Source organism: Mobula hypostoma, chromosome 2 (assembly GCF_963921235.1).
Source record: "Mobula hypostoma chromosome 2, sMobHyp1.1, whole genome shotgun sequence".
In the NCBI taxonomy this organism is placed as follows: Eukaryota; Metazoa; Chordata; class Chondrichthyes; order Myliobatiformes; family Myliobatidae; genus Mobula; species Mobula hypostoma.
This window is the reverse complement of record NC_086098.1, coordinates 218,506,031-218,523,745: the sequence shown is the minus strand read 5'-3', so window position 1 is coordinate 218,523,745 and position 17,715 is coordinate 218,506,031. Positions and strand designations below refer to the sequence as shown.

Sequence of the window (17,715 nt, the reverse complement as noted above, 5' to 3'; positions counted from 1 at the left end):
AACTGAAAGTTTTAAAGGTAGACAAGTCACCTGGACCAGATGGTGTACACCCCAGGGTTCTGAAAGAGGTGGCAGAAGAGATTATGGAGGCATCTTCCAAGAATCACTAGATTCTGGAAGACTGGAAATTTGCAGATGTCATTCCACTCTTCAAGAAGGAAGAGAGGCAGAAGAAAGGAAACTGTCGGCCAGTTAGTCTGACCTCAGTGGCTGGAAAGATGTAGTCAATTACAAACTGTATTAAGTATGAGGCCTCCGGGTACTCAAAGGCACACAATAAAATAAGCTGTAGTCAGCATTGTTTCTCAAGGGAAATCTTCCTTTACAAATCTATTGGAATTCCTTGAAGTATTAATAAGCAGAAAAGACAAAGGAGAATCAGTTGATGTCATAGAAACATAAAAAACCTACAATACAGGCTCTTCCACCCACAAAGCTGTGCCAAACATGCCCTTATCTTATAAATTACCTAGGGTTTCCCATAGCACCTCTATTTTTCTAAGCTCCATGTACCTGTCTAGGAGTCTCTTAAAAGACCCTATTGTATCCACCTCCACCACCATTGCCAGCAGCCCATTCCACGCACTCACCACTCTCTGCATAAAAAACTTACCCCTGACATCTCCTCTGTACCTACTTCCAAGCACCTTAAAACAGTGCCCTCTCGTGCTAGCTATTAAAAGCCTCTGATTATCCACACGTTCAATGCCTCTCATCATCTTATACACCTGCTTGGATCATCGTGTACTTGGATTTTCAGGCCTTTGACAAGGTGCCACGAGGCTGCTTAACAAGCTACGAGACCATGGTATTGCAGGAAATATTCTAGCATGGATAAAGCAGTGGCTGATTGACAGGAGACAAAGAATGATAATAAAGGGAGTCTTTTCTGACTGACTGCCAGTGACTAGTAGTGTTCCACAGAGGTCTGAGTTGGGACCAATTCCTTTTATGTTATGTCAATGATCTGGATGATGGAACTGATTGTTTTGTGCAGTTTGCAGACGATATGAAGATACCTGGAAGGGCAGGTTGTTTTGAGGCAGTAGAGGCTACAGAAGGAGTTAGACAGATGGAAGAACGAGCAAAGAAATGGCAGGTGAAATAGTGTCAGGAAGTGTATTGTCATGCACTTTGGGAGAAGAAATGAAACCGTTGACAATTTTCTAAATGGAGAGAAAATACAAAAAACCGAGCTGCAAAGGGACTTGAGAGTCCTTGTGCAAGATTCCCTAAAGGTTAATTTGCAGGTTGAGTATGTGATGAAGAAGGTAAATACAATGTTAGCATTCATTTCAAGAGGACGAGAATATAAAAGGAAGGATGTAATGTTGAAATTTTATAAAGTACTGGTGAGGTCACTTATTGAGAGCAGTTTTGGGCCTCTTATCTTAGAAAGGATGTGCTGAAACTGTGACGGTTCAAAAGAGGTTTGTGAAAATGATACCAGTTGAATGGCTTGTCATATGAAGAGTTTCTGATGGCTCTGAGCCTCTATTTACTAGAATTCAGAAGAATGAGGGGTGATCTCATTGAAATCTATCAAATGGTGAAAGGCCTTGATAGAGCAGATGTGGAGAGGTCATTTCCTGTGGTGGGAGAGTCTAAGACCAGAGGACACAGCCTGAGTATAGAGAACATCCTTTTAAAATGGAGTTGAGGAAGATTTCTTTAGCCAGAGAGTGGCGAATCTGTGGAATTCTTTGTCACAGGTAGCTGTGGAGGCCAAGTCTTTATGCATATTTAAGGCAGAGGTCGATAGATTCTTGATTGGTCACGGCATGAAGGGATACTTCTGCTCCTGTTATCTTTTGGTCTTATAATAGAATTTTCCTTCACTCTTAAACTTCCACGAGATGGCATATTGAAGCAAGAACGAGGCGACTTCTCAGATAATTTGTAAAACAGAAAGAAGGTCTTACCTCTTATTTAAATATATTTTAAATAGAAGTTTCTATTTCATCTGGAATTCTTCCAAGTCCTTAGATCTTCACAACCATTTGCTGACTAGGACAAAATTGTTGGATCCTGATGTTTTTGATCCAAGGTTCATTCGAAGTCAGGAACGAGGCATAAAATTTGTTGGTTATGATTGTTTATTAAGCATTACAAGAATGAAACTAGGAGAAAGGAAAGAGAGAAAGAAAGACAAAGAGCCTAGTTGGGGAGGGGTGGCGGGGTGGGGTGGAGAAGACAGACAAAAGATCAGGAGACTGATTCAATGTGTGTGGGCTGGTCCTCTTATGCCAGTTTGCTAATTCTATTGAATTTCCACAGACAAAAGTTAACCAATGAGATAGCCCCTATTCAATTAATGTGATACCTGCCACTAAAAAACTAGAAAGACAAACAAATGCAACCACTAAATAACACACTGAACAATTACATGCACATAGGTAATTGTATAAAATACAAACAAGCATAAGAAAGTAAAACTATAAGGGAAATAACAATGATATAGTCCAATCGAACAGCAACAGTAATATACTTGCAAATACAGCGCAGAATAAACTTTAATAAAGCTCTTAAAAAGTACATTTTCAAAGCAACACACACCAAATGCTGGAGGAACACAGCAGGTCAGGCAGCATCAATGGAAATGAAGAATCGATGTTTCAGATTGACACTTCTTCAGAACACTCAGCCCGAAACACGACTGTTTGTTCATTCCCATGAATGCTGTTGACCTGCTGAGTTTCTCCAGCATTTTGTGCGTGTTGCTTTGGATTTCCAGCATCTTCAAAATTTCTCATGTTTACAGTACATTTTCAACATGGAAGACTTAATTTCACAGCACATTTTCCAGAAATCTCAAATATTATCCTTCTGCCTGAAAGATAATCCCGGAGGCCAGTCCACAATTTCCCCAAGTATTCAAAGCACACTAGGCTAATTCAAGCTTAAACACTGCATGGAAACTCTTAAGTGCGCATGGAAGACCTTTGTATAATCTTTCTGATGGGAAAAATATCTATACCACAGCAGTATGCCTAAAAGGAACTCAAATTTGATGTTAAAATTTTACTGCATTTTTCGAAGGTCAAAAGGCACCCTTGATACTTACGAAAGCTTCTATCCATGCTAACATGTAATAATATTAGATCAACTATTTTTAAGAAATGAGTATTCATAGATAATTTTAGAAATTAAGGCACATAAATTATCAAGGAAATCACTGGCTCTTGTACAAACACAACTGAAACATTGAGCACAATTTTTATTTACTGGTTGGGTTCTTGAACAGAACACACACTTTTCCAATCTATTCGTCATTGTAACAGTAATCTCTTTTCACATGCTAAGAACAGTTTTGTGTTAAATTCTTCACTTTGTCCATATTGTGATCAACTGCTCCACTGAGAAAATGCAACCAGTTGTTTTCCGATTCAGGACACACGTGACTGGATCTGTGCCAGAAAAAAAATAGAGAATTTGTTCATTAAAATATAACACAACACCAAACAGAAAACCATCCATTATATATAAATTGACCACACATTCTGAATTTAAAAAATTAATAAATCAGATGAATGTTACTTCAACACATCACTGGCAATGCCAAATGACGCCTTAATGATTAATAATCACATTCCAACCTTGTTTACCAAATCAAAACAGCTGATTTATAATCTCCACTGTCACCTTCAGCAAATTCTATCATTGCACAATAAAGGCTATTTTTTAAAATAGATACGAAAAGACTGTGGGCAACATTATTAATCAGAATAACAGGTGCAACATATTCTCACAAATGCAGGTGTGAATGGTTGCTGTGAGTTCAAGCACATCTTGCAACAGAATAAAGGTTGATGCAATCTAACAAGGGAAAACACAACATCCCACAACTTATCACTAGCATCACATTTTTCCGCAACTGCACATTGCATCTTTACTCCAATGCCTCCACCACTTCCCTCTCAAATCCTAATTTACGCTTTGCTGTTTCACAGCTGACAATTTCCACTTAGTTTGATCTATAATTCTATAATTCATCTAGAAAGGCATAACTGTCTTATCCACACCTCTGTTCAGGTAATCAACTTACATTGCCTCCAGCCTTGTCTTCCTACTAACACACTCCCCTTCTCGTTCCTCAATGTTTACCAATAATACCCAACCATTCTTCCAGCCAACTTAGCTGAGTTTTGTTTTCAAAGACAGAGTACTTTAATTGTGGTACCTTTGAATCTTCTTCAGACTGTCCACAGATTTCCACAACCTTTGATCTCTTGAAGTTAGTGACCAGGTATTATCCCACACAGCATTCTGCTGAGACCTCAACTATTCAACAGGTTACTTAAAGACCCAAATTAGTAACATCTTATCATTTGAAAAAAATATGAGCTGAAAAGGAAAATACTTAAGGTATAATACCCTGGTAAAATATTGAACTCACTTGGTTATTTCCAGAGCTTTGTTTAAGACAGAAGCAACCTTTGCAGCCTGAAATAACAAAAAATATCTGAAAACAATCCAGTTAAAATATATTTTCCAATAACTTAATATAAAACTTACAAGATTCCCATTAGTCAACCAAGGCCATCATATTAAATGCAACGGTTCCTAGAGTACAAGACAGTTCATACGTTGACCTCTAGAAGACGTAGGACATGACTAAATTGTAGAAATGTAATTCTGGGTGTGTTGAATATCATTTAATCCACTTTGCTGATCATAATATTTTAAAAATCAGAAATTGCACTTTTAGAGAAAAATTATTTGTGTGCAGAGTTTAAAAGAAGCAGGTTTAGTATTTTTTCATAAAATACATTTGGATGTAGTGTACAGAACCAGTGAGTCTTGAGATCTGGCTCTAGTATCCAATCAGTTGGCTCAGATAAATTTAATCATAGTAAAATACATTGTTAGCGTTAACAATCAGTCTGCCCACAGCACTGAGTGTGCACAGTGAGCAGACCGCAAGTGTCACCAAATATTCTGCCGTCAGTTCAGTATGAGCACAACTTAGCATGAACACCATAAGCAACAAGATGGCACCAGCGAACAATGCGACTAAAGGCATTGTCTTTCAGACCGTTCACAAAACTACTCCTTTTACTTCCTTTTCTTTCAAATATGATTCTGCTACTAAGCTTTGATATGTGATTGAAACCAGTGGTTTACATTTTGATGGTGTAATTGAGCAACCTCGTGCTTTGCTGTCTCCGAGGGAGCTCGGTAAGGTTTTAAGCACAGTGTAAACACAAAATAATCTGCAGACGCTGAGGTCAAAGCAACACTCACAACACGCTGGAGGAACTCAGCAGGTCGGGCAGCATCCGTGGAAAAGATCGGTCGACGTTTCGGGCCGGAACCCTTCGTCAGGACTGTAGAGGGAAGGGGCAGAGGCCCTATAAAGAAGGTGGGGGGAGGGTGGGAAGGAGAAGGCTGGTAGGTTTCAGGTGAAAAATCAGTAAGGGGAAAGATAACGGGGTGGGGGAGGGGAGACAGGGAGGTGATAGGCAGGAAAGGTGAAGAGAGAATAGGGGAAAACACAATGGGTAGTAGAAGGAGGCAGAACCATGAGGGAGGTGATAGGCAGCTGGGGGAGGGGACAGAGTGACATAGGGATAGGGGAAGGGAGGGGGAGGGAATTACCAGAAGTTGGAGAATTCCCCCACCCCTGTATCTTTCCCCTTACTGGTTTTTCATCTGGAACCTACCAGCCCTCTCCTTCCCACCCTCCCCCCACCTCCTTTATAGGGCCTCTGCCCCTTCCCCCTACAGTACTGACGAAGAGTTCCGGCCCGAAACGTCCACCGATCTTTTCCATGGCTGCTGCCCGACCTGCTGAGTTCCTCCAGCATGTTGTGAGTGTTGCTTTGAGTAGAGTGTGCAGCCTGGAGGCCAACAAGCCTGGAGACGGGACACAAGCATATGATCACCAATCTTGCCGACTGAAGCATCAAGCAAGATTGAAATCAACAAGAATGAGAGGGGAAGGCGCTGCCTGCCTGCATTTGACCGGTCTCTCTCTTCCTCTCATTTGCTGCCGCCAGAGTCTTGAGTCCTGGGCAAGGTTTAATCAACATGATTTGTGGATTGTACTCTATAGTTCATGTTATAAGTGTTTCTGGTTCTTTTTACTCTTTTTTATTGCTATTTTATGTGCTTTTGATCAGGATGGACTGGCTCTGCGGCCTTCAACCAATGAATGACACAGTGCTGAATTGAACTGAACTGACCATTCTTAGACTGTTTTAACAACTATGGTTTGATGTTTTATATTCGGTGCTTTCGCTTGTTTTTTTTGCTGTTAGTGAGATTTGTTCTTTCTTTCTGCCTATTGGGTGTTGATATTTTCTTTGGATGAGTTCCATGGTTTTCTTTGTTGCGTGGCTGTCTGTGGGACAAAAAATGTCATGGTTGTATACAGCATATATACTTTGATAATTAATGTACTTTAAATCTTTGAACAACATCACACAACAACAAACAAAACAGCAGCAGCAAAATAAGTTCCTTTCCGCCCACCCAATCACATATACACACAGACAGTCTTCCAACCGCAGGACAAGCTGCCAACAGATTCATGGACTCAGACATTGGGCCTCCAACTTCCCTAGTGGACTCACAGACTCAGGGGTTCAGCCATTGTGCTTCAAATTCCGGGCTCGCCAACTTCAGTTTTTGACCTTTAGGTTTTGTTCTTCAGTATCGACCTCAGGACTCACTGTGGACATGACCCTGAACTCTGGCCTCATTGACCTAGGGGTTACCAGCCTAATTCCAGTCTCTAAACCCTAACTTGACTGCTAACTCCCCGCTCTGTCCTCAAAACTTATGAACCTAAAAAACAACTAAGTCTGAGAGAGCCATGACCAAAGGACATTGCAGCTCAGTGCCATATTTAACCAGATTTTGACCCAATTCCTAAATCACCCAGAACCCATAAAAGGAAAAAGAAAGCTTAAAAAGCATGTGTGTATTAGTTCACTTGGACTAATACACCTCCCCATACTCAACCACCTTATATATCTATTAACAGGTACACAGTCATTGAGATGCATTGCAGAGAAAACAAACAGCTACAACAAGAAGCCCACAGATGCACCCTGTTAAGGAATATGGGATCACATCCAAGTCAATAATATGAAGCCCATTTTATTGATTTATTCCTCTAAAGATGTACATACTTACAAAATCAATTTATACACAATGACCCTAATATTAAACAACTAAAGATTATGGAAATATTCAACAAATCCAGCAGGTGGAGTAGTTTGTTTTTGTGTAAATGTCTAATGCTAGCAATTGCTTATTGGAAGATGGAGACTTGATACTCACGTTCATTTGCACAGTGATATAGTTCATTGGCGGATAAAGACTCAACACCAATTCATCAACACTATAAAAGAAAAAAAGTGTAACAATAGTAGCTTCAAATATACAAGAACTCAACAAGCTAGTATAGTGCTTCAGCACAAAAAAAATAATACAGGTGACCACATGGTGGGAGAGGTTCGCATCCTTTAAAAAAAACAGGCTATTCTGCGATTCCCTGTGATGCAAAACCACAGCATCTGTGCATTCATCAAGAAATGAGAATTGCAAAATCATATTGCTTTATTCTCCTCCCCACATAAATTCTATGAGGATAAATTTCATTCTCATTCTTAAATCTTCAGATAGTGATTCTATAAGGGCAAATTTCCATTACCCAAATGGCCATTATGCAGAATCACTTGTAAAGCATGCACTTCTATGCTGAACCTTACATTCTTGTGATAAAAATGTATAAACTTTATCAACAATGGATTAAAGTTTACTTTTCAACAACTTCCAAAGTAATATGTGATTATATGTAATAGTAATAAAGTGATTATGTATGTTCAATGTAATGATGTCAAGCAAATCAAGTAAATAAGGCCATTAACCTGACGGCCAGATAATCCGTTTTTGCCATCTTAGTTTACAGATAAATATTAACTTGGCTATTTGTTCTTCAAATATTGTCAACCGCTGTTTTTCATCCTCTGAGCAGGGAGACAGAACCTCAAATATAATGACTCATAAGACACACAGGCAAAATGCTATAGGAACTCAGTAGGTCAGGCAGAATCTATGGGGGCAAATAAAGTGTTGACATTTTGGGACAAGACACTTCATGACTTATGAAATGATAACATCTTTCATAGTAGCACAGGTCATGTGCTCCCCGCACTTTCAGAACTAGTAAGTGCTATTACCGAGATAAAGACTGAATGCAAGAAGTTTGCATAACTTGTATCTGGCTCCTAAATGAAATATCAAAGATGATACCCATCTTGAAGTAGATGGTAATCATAAATTCCGATGTTCTGGGCCGTGAAGTAATACAAAAAGTGATACAAGATTGCACCTATCTTTGTATAGTGCTCCAGGACAAAAGACAACAAAACAAAACTGAATCTAATTCTGATTAGCTTAACTTCAGGAAGGACATGAATTCCCCGGAAGGTGAAGAAACAATTCCAAGGATAAGCGATGTCATTTGAAAGATTAAACTGCAGAAGCTAAGGGCCTACACAAGATTTGATTGTGCTGCTAGCTTGGGTAAGTTAAATAGAGGAAAGTCACTGCATGTCTGCACGCAGATTTTAAATTTTGATCAAAAGGTAAAAAGATGACGACAGGAAAAAAATAGTATGTCATTTTTAAAAAATAGTCATTGTTGGGAGCCATGTATCTATTTTCTGTCTGACTGTATCGTATTTTGGGCTGAATGTTTAATTTGGGTAATTTGTCACGTGGGTTGGGGCCTGGTAGAAGTGAATAATTACGTATTCATGCTTTGTCTTTAGTCAGTTTTACTCTGGTCAGAGTAGGGAGTAAGTGAGGGGAACAATATTTTTTGTCGACCATTAAGAACATCCAGCCTAGTACTTTTAAGTTCATTAATGTTTAAGTATATTTCAATACACTTGTTTTGTGATATTGTTAGTTTTAGTTTCATTAATTTTTTTGGAATTGCTACAATAGTGTTTTGTCTTTGCTGATTTTTAGTAAAGGATTGAACGTACTTTCTTTGACTTAGAACTTCGGTATTTGTGGAGCACGCCATGGAGTCAACAACCCCACCCCGTGCCTTGTCTCTGAGCAGTTTTGATTTGTTTTAAAGTAACTGCTACATTTTGTGAACAAAAAAAATAATTATAGCAAATAAACATCAGCCTACAGCTAAGGGTTGCCTCGGTCCTGTTGGCGAAGTTGGAATCTCAACACGGCGCAGCCAGAGCAGCAGATAGCAAGCATGTTTTGACTATGCACAAAGCTGAGGATTCACAGGATGATGTACACCCGAGCAACGATGCGTCAAATGTCTATGCTTCAAGTTCTGCTGCAAGTAGAGAATTTTCTGCACCTGGTAACTCCGCTGTACTGTTAAAATCGTGGCTAATTTAGCTGCGTTAATCGGACAACAACAACTATTGAAGAAAAAACGTGTTAGAAAAGCAAGAGGAGCAGATGGAACAGCGAGTACAGAAATGAAATGAACAGCTTTAGAGAAGGAAGGAGCAGCTTAAGTTGCAGGAAGAAACTGCAGCACAAATGGCCAAAGTTAATGTGCCAAGGGCTGCAAGTGAGGTAGGTGTGTAAGTGCTCCAGCCGGACAGTCCTATGGTGTGAGTTCCTATATTGATAAGGCCAACACACTCAATGTCAACATTGATTCATTTGTTCCTCAAATGTCTGTGAAACATGAGTTATGGCCCTAAGAGGTAGTGCAGAGCATTCATTAAGGGGGCACTCTGAACCTATTTCATATCTTACAGCTCAAGATGCTCATAAGGACATTAACTTACAGCATAGAAACACTTGTTTTAAATGATAGAGGTCTGAATAGTACTATGGAGGCCAAAAGGACACAAAATGAAATAACAACCTATTGGTACAACAACAACATACTGCATCTCTGTGTAAAAGAGAGATTCAAATCTTCAATGGCAATCCTTTGCAGTATCATGCATCCATGAGGGCTTTTAAGAATAGTGTTGAAGGCAAGATTGACAACTATGTGACCGCCTCTATTTCCTTGCACAGTACACTGGAGGTTGTCCTAGAGAGCTTGTCAAATGCGCCAGCATATTGACCCAAGGGAAAGGTATCTAAAGACCAAGGCTTTACTACAGGAACATTTTGGCAATGAACAGATATTTGAATCAGACTACATGTGAAAGGCTCTTTACTGGGCACCTATCAAATCTATAGATCCGACAGCTCTCCTAAACTAGCATCTATTTCTTAGAGGCTGTTGCCATGCCATGGGAGAAGAGCAGTACATGTGTGAACTGGACATGCCTGCCAATATGGCAATTGTTATAAAAAGACTGCCCTATATGCTTAGGGATAAATGGAGAACGGTGGCCTGTGAACTGCAAGAAAGGCACAGCTGTAAGCTGACTTTTGCCAACATTGTTGATTTTATTGAAAGGCAAGTAAAGATTGCTACACACCCAATGCTTGGGAATATACAGGATGCTGCATCACTGGCAATAAGCAAAGGTGTAAACAATGAAGAACAGTTCAGCTGCGAGACAGTGGATAAGGTTTTGCATTCCTTCTATGTTGATGACTGCCTTGTGTCAGAGTCTTCTGAGAAAGAAAGTCTCTCTCGATCAAGACCTTGTATACAGCTGTGTTAAAGTGGATAAGCAACAGACACAGTGTACTATCTGTGATACCAAAAGAGGAATGAGCAAAAGACACGAAGGGTTTGGATCTGGATCAAGATATTCCTTCGGTGGAGAGAGTACTGGGTGTGCAATGAATGGTGCGTTCAGTCTGATACTTTCAGGTTTAAAATCATAATCCAAGATAGACCACTCACCAGAAGGGGGATCCTCTCCATAACTAACTCCATCTACAATCCTTTAGGAATCTTGAGTCTGGTGGTGCTATCTGCTAGAGCATCCTACAAGAGCTACGTAAGAAAGTGCTTTGCTGGGATGACACTATACCAACATCAGTTGCTCATGGACAAGCTGGGTGGAAGAACTCCGCCAGATGGAAGACTTAACGGTTGTTAGATGTTTGAACCGCTTGGATTGTGGAGACATCACTGCTGCATAGTTACATCACTTCACAGATGCAACTGAAGATGGCTAAGAAGCAGTGACCTACCTACTGTAGCATGACACATGTTCTCACATGTATAGTATTTTTATCATGGGAAAATCTAGGGCTCCTTTGAAGTTGGTTTGCATCCCTTGTATGGAGCTCATCGCTGCTACGATGGCAAGCTGTATGGACACAACATGGAGAAAGGACTTGCACAAGCAGCTTCAGAACTCAGTTATCTGGACTGATGGTACTTCTATGCTGAAATATATCAAGACTGAAACTCCCAGATTCCAAATCTTTGTTGCTAACATTTTCAGAAATTCTTAAGGTTTCACAAGCATCTCAATGGAAGTATGTAAACAGATGTGACCTCTAGAGGACTGAAGGTGACGGCTTTCCTGAAGAATAAGACATGGGTGTCAGGGCCCCAGCAGCTTCTTCAGCCTGAAAGGAAATGGCTTGCGAATCCTGATTGTTCCGGAGAACTTCAGCTGTATGATTTAGAAATCAAGGGAATTGTTACAATGAATGTCATGCAGATTGAAGAGGAGTTGGACACTGCAACATGTATAGTCCGTTACTTCTCGTCTTGGACCCGTTTAGGGAAGACCGATTCTTAAATTTAAGAATTTGCTCTTGTTTCTTAGTCAGAAGAGGCAGCAATTGAATGTTGCCCTTGCTCAGTCTAATTTGGATGAAGAACAAGGGAATTCTTTGGAGAGAGAACTTAAGAAAGTGTAGGAGTGGACTGCTTTAGACTTTTTGAGATGAAAAGCAGGAGTACAATGAAGAGGGAATGGGGTAATTTACCTGTCTAGCTATACAAGCTGTTTATATTGAAGTGGCATCCTCTTTAGACACAGATTCCTTTATTAATGCACTTGGATGCTTTATAGTAAGATGAGGACAGGTTTGTGAACTGTGCTCTGATAATGCCACAAATTTTGTTGCAGCTGAGTGTGAGTTGAGAGAGGCCAATGAGAAGTGGAATCATTCACGGATCGGTGATGCCCTTCTTCAGAAAGAAATTAAGTGGATTTTTAAACCACAGCTAGCTCACATCATGGAGGAACATGGGAGAAACTGATCAGGTCTGCAAGAAAGGTCATCAATTCTACCAAGAAGGTACAGAATCTTGATGAAGAGGGTTTCCACACAACTCTTTGTGAAGTAGAGGCTATTATCAATGGTCATCCGATTATTAAATTATCATTCGATCCTAATGATTTGGAAGTACGAACACCCAACCATTTGTTGGTTCTGAAGAACCCACCATCCTTACCACCAAAAACGTTGCAAAAGGAAGATGTTTATGCTTGTCGTAGGTGGAAGCAAATCCAATATGTGTCAAACTTGTTTGGGAAACGTTGGGTCAAGGACCATTTACCACAACAGCAAAGTCAAAAATGGTCAGGTAGAAAATGCAATTTCCTCCAAAGAGATATTGTGCCTATAGTTAATGTCCTGAAACTCAAGGATTATGGGAACAGTCATTTAAGTCTTTCCTCTGGCCTAAATGACTGACGCATGACTTACCTGGAAGAAGAAGAGGGCATTTGTAAGAATGTTAAGATTTCATGTCTTTTTTTTTTTAGTAGTATGCAGTTGTAATTATTATATGTAACAATTAAGGGGCTGGAATGTAGGATCCACGTATCGGACTGTATTATATTTTGTGTTGCACGGTTATTATGGGTAACTTGTCATGTGGGTTGGGACATGGTAGAATTGAAGAGTACAGTTAATTCATGCTTGGTCTTTAGGTAGCGTGAAGTGCAGAATCAAATATCGCTGTAATGATTGTACGCTCTAGTATCAATTGTTTGGCGACAATAAAGTAAAGTCGTCAGTTTTAGTTTGGTTAGAGTAGGGAGTAAGTTGTGGGAAATAATATTTCTTTGTTGACCATTTAAGAACTCTTGGCTTAGTACGTTTGAATTTGCTAACGCTTAACTACGAATGAATATACTTAGACTGCTTATTTTGTCATATCGCTAGTTTTAGTTTCATCAGTTTTTTAAAAAAATCACAATAGTGTTCATCCTTGCTGGTTTCTTAATAAAGGATTGGACGTTCTTTCTTCGACTTAGGACTTCGTTATTTGTGAAACATATACAGTGTCAACACCTCCACCCCCTCCCCCAATAACCCCCCCCACCCCATACCTAGTCTGAGTGATTTTAGTTTGTTTTAAATTAACTGCTAGTTATAGTTTTAATCACCAGAATAAGATCTTCCACTCACAGAATCTGCAATGATTATGAAAGACAACTTACATAAATCACATTTCATGCTATGTCCTAATCAATAGCTCACCCTAAATTTTGCCGCCTATGTACACACAAGGGCCAATTTTCATTGATCAGTTAACCTACCAAACTGCAAGCTGTTAGGACATGAAAGGAAACAGAAGCAAGTTTGGCAAATCTACTCAGCCACAAGCCGACAATAAAAATTCCATGAAGACAGCGTCGGAGATCACAAATGACCCTCGATTGCAGGAGCTGTGAGGAAATCGATTTATGATCTGCAAACCACCACATGATGGCATGGTGTAAACAAAACTAAATATTTTAAAGAGGAAATGAAGAGGCACTTAGATTGAATAATTTGCAGAATAACAGGGAAAAAAAGGATTGATTATACTGCTTTACTGGGAGCCAATGTAGATTAGTTGGGTATAACAATTTTCCTCTGTGCCTTTATGTCTATAATTCTATGAAAACCAGAATAAACATAACTGAGACGTTAAGTCCCAATGAGTCAGTCACAGAGCACTACAGCACAGAAACTGGTCCTTCAGCTCATCTAGTCCATACCAAACCATTATTCTGACCCGTCCTATCAACCTGCACCTACACCAAACACATCATACTCCTCCCATCCATGTACTTATCTAAACTTCCCTTAATTGTTTAAATTGAACCCACACCCACCACTTCCAAAGGCAGCTTGTTCCACACTTCCAGCACCCTCTGGTTGAAGAAGTTCTCTCTCTCATAAACCCCTTAAGCATTTCACTTTTAACACAACCTCCAGTTCTGGACTCACTGGACCTCAGTGGAAAAAGCCTGCTTGCATTTACCATACTTATACTCTTCATAATTTTGTTTAACTGGATCAAATCTCCCCTCGATTTTCTACGTCCAAGGAATAAAGTTCTAACCTACTGTTTTTCCTTATAACTCAAGTCCTCCAGTCCTGGCAACATCCTTGTAGGTATTCTCTGTACTCTTTCAATATAATTTGCATCTTTCCTGTAGGTAGGTGACCAAATCTGCACACAATACCCCAAATTAGGCCTCATGGGCATTTTTTTTTAACATTACCATAACATTCCAATCTCAATACGTTAACTTATGAAGGTCAATGTGCCAAAAGCTATCCTTACAACCCTATCTACCTGTGACTCCAATTCAAGGAAATATGGATGTATATTCCTAGATTCCTCTGTTCTATCACTCTCCTCAGTACCCTACTGTTCACTGCCTAAATCTTACTCTAGTTTGTCCTCCAAAAGAACACTTCACACTTGTCTGCATTCAATTGCATGTGCCCGTTTTCAACCCATTTTCCCAGCTGGTCCAGATCCTACAGCAAACTTTGATCGCTTTCCTTGCTGTCCACATAACTCCCCCCACCCCCAAATTTAGTGTCATCCACAAACACGCTGATCCAGTTTAACCACATTATCATCCAGATTGTTGATACAATAGACCCAACACCAATCCCTGCAGCACACAACTAGTCACAGACCTTCAGTCGGAGAGACAACCAGAAACTACCACTCTCCAGCTTCCCCCACAAAGCCTATGTCTAATCCAATTTGCGACCTGACTTTGAATGTCAAGCAGCTGAACCTTCTCAACCAGCTTGCCATATAGGAGCTTGTCAAAGGCTTTGCTGAAATCCATGTAGACAATATCCACTGTCTTTCCTTCATCAACTTTTCTGGTAAACTCGTTAAAAGGTTTTAAGAATCAGAATCAGAATTATTATCATTGGCATGTGTCGCGAAATTTGTTAACTTAGCAGCAGCAGTTCAATGCAATACATAATATAGAAAAAATAATTAAGTAAATCAATTACAGTATACATATAATGAATAGATTAAAAATCGCACAAAAACAGAAATAATATTTATTTTAAAAATGAAGTAGTGTTCATGGGATCAATGCCCATTTAAGAATCGGATGTCAGAGAGGAAGAAGCTGTTCCTGAATCGCTCAGTGTGTGCCTTCAGGCCTCTGTACCTCCTACCTGATGGTAACAGTGAGAAAAGGGCATGCCCTGGGTGCTGGGGGTCCTTAATAATGAACGCTACCTTTCTGAGACACTGCTCCTTGACGATGTCCTGGGTACTTTGTAGGTTAGTACCCAAGATGGAGCCAATTAAATATATGACCCTCTGCAGCTTCTTTTGGTCCTTTGCAGTAACACCTCCTGCCCCCATACCAGACAGTGATGCAGCCTGTCAGAATATTCTCTATGGTACACCTACAGAGGTTTTTTAGTGTTTGTGTTGACACAGCAAATCCCTTCAAACTCCTAATGAAGTACAAACGCTGTCCTGCCTTCTTTGTAGCTGCAATGATATGTTAGGACCAGGTTAGGTCCTCAGAGATCTTGACACCCAGGAACTTGAAAATGCTCACTCTCTCCACTTCTGATCCCTCTGAGGATTGTTAGGTGTTCATTTGTCTTACACTTCCTGAAGTCCACAATCAGCTCTGTTGTCTTACTGATGTTGAGTGCAAGGTTGTTGCTGTGGCACCATTCCACTAGTTGGCATATCTCACTCCTGTATGCCCCCTCATCTCTATCTGTGATTCTACCAACAATGGTTGTATCATCAGCAAATTTATCGATGTTATTTCTTAAACAGAACAACATCAGCTATACTCCAATCCTCTGACACCTCATCCATGGCTAAGGGCATTTTAAATACTGTTCCTAAGGCCCCTGCAATTTCTGCACTAGCCTCGCAAAGGTCTAACGGGACAGCTTGTTAGACTGTTCATCAGGACTGGAGAAAAAAAAAAATGAGGTGTCAGGACTCATTTTTTTTTCTCCAGTCCTGATGAAGGGTCTCGGCCCAGAATGTCAACTGTACTCTTTTCCATAGATACCGCCTGGCCTGCTGAGTTCTTCCAGCATTTGGTGTGTGTTTCTTAGATTTCCAGCACCTGCAGATTTTTTCTTGTTTGTTAGTGATCAACAGACTGGACACATGGTAATAGGATACAAATTACTCTAAGCAGGGTCAAGTACTGAGCACTGCAGCAAGTCTGCACAATGTGCCAACCTAATTTCAAACATTTTATTGTCGAAGCCTACCTGAACCAGATATATAAATCAAGTTCTGTTACGCTTCAATCATATTGAATTGAATTCTTTTTGCCACTTGTTGTCAACAAAAGCAGAAAACATTACTTGCAGGAATTCTGCATTCAGCAATTTAAAACTTACCTGGGGCTAATTTCACTTGCGACATCACCCAGATCATCCAACTGAGTTATGTTTTGCAATGTGTCTACTTTTCCATGATTTTTAATGGCTCCAGAGACTTTCCTCAAACATGCTTTGGCTGCTTTCAGTAGCCCAAAGCAGGGGGCCATGACCTGTTTGTCCTCTTCTGACCAGTAAGTATCCCGGTTTTCTCGCAAGTGTGATTCATCATCTTCAAATATATCACTGAATGGATCTGCATTTTCTGTGTGTTGAGCCTGTCAATACACATATCCATTAACTTCAACAGCACAAATAGGTTCAAATTACCTTGAATTCTGTGTAGATAAGAATAAGACAGGAAGAGAATGGGAAGGAGTCGAAGAAGCAAGTTTTGCTGCTGGTGAGTTTACAGGAGCGAGTGCAGGTGCAGGAAGGAATTAAAGCAGCAAGTCTTTTTGATTTGCTTACTGGCTAGGACATTTAACTTTTACTCTTTAAACTACCCAGATGAACTATTTGCTGAGTAGGCTTATAGTTGAGACGTAAGTGAGATTACTATCTACATGAGAATTAATAAAGACACAAATTACAACTAATTACAGTAAGAATGCAAGATCAGGTACAACACGAGCTTCAAATAGATCATGTGGTGCAGATGCATGCTGTGGGAACTGACAAACCCCATTTTGGTTGTATATGAGGAGAATGAGGGGAGATTTGACAGAGGTATGTAAAATTGAAGAATATTGATATGGCTAATGCAAGTAGGCTCTTTCCACAGAGGTGCGGTGAAGCTAGAACTAGAGGTCGTAGGTTAAGAGTGAAAGGGGGAAATTCTTCACTCAGGGCATTGCGAGTGTGGAATAATCTGCCAATGGAAGTGCTGATGAGGGTTCAATTGCCACATTCAAGAAAATTTGGGTGAGAGGGGTGCAGTTCAACGGGTCTAGACAGAGTAAGTTTGGCACAGACTAGATGGGCAGAAAGGCCTGTTTCTGTACTTTAGTGCTCTTTTGATCATGTTATGGATGTGCTGGCATTGGAGTGTCCAGAGGAAGCTATCAAAAATTATTCCGAGAATGAAATGTTTAACCTATGGGGAGTGATGGATGACTCTGGGCCTATACTCAATGCAGTTTAGAAGAATGAGAAGAATCTCACTGAAACCTACTGAATATTAAAAGGCCTGTATAGAATGGATATGAAGAGAATATTTGCAAT

The 17,715-nt window shown here is 40.0% G+C and overlaps 1 protein-coding gene across 1 annotated transcript in view; it reads right to left on the bottom strand.

Moving 5' to 3' along the window:
* Nucleotides 1-2,084: 2,084 nt before the first annotated feature.
* Nucleotides 2,085-17,715, bottom strand: part of ccndbp1 (cyclin D-type binding-protein 1) — a 48,032-nt gene continuing 32,401 nt past the window's right edge. The window contains exons 8-11 of the mRNA XM_063041501.1: nt 16,513-16,769; nt 7,288-7,348; nt 4,397-4,443; nt 2,085-3,407 (exon numbers count right to left, since the gene is read on the bottom strand). Of these exons, the coding sequence (XP_062897571.1) occupies nt 3,299-3,407; nt 4,397-4,443; nt 7,288-7,348; nt 16,513-16,769 (474 nt within the window). The 3' untranslated portion in view covers nt 2,085-3,298. The remainder of the gene's footprint in view (nt 3,408-4,396; nt 4,444-7,287; nt 7,349-16,512; nt 16,770-17,715) is intronic.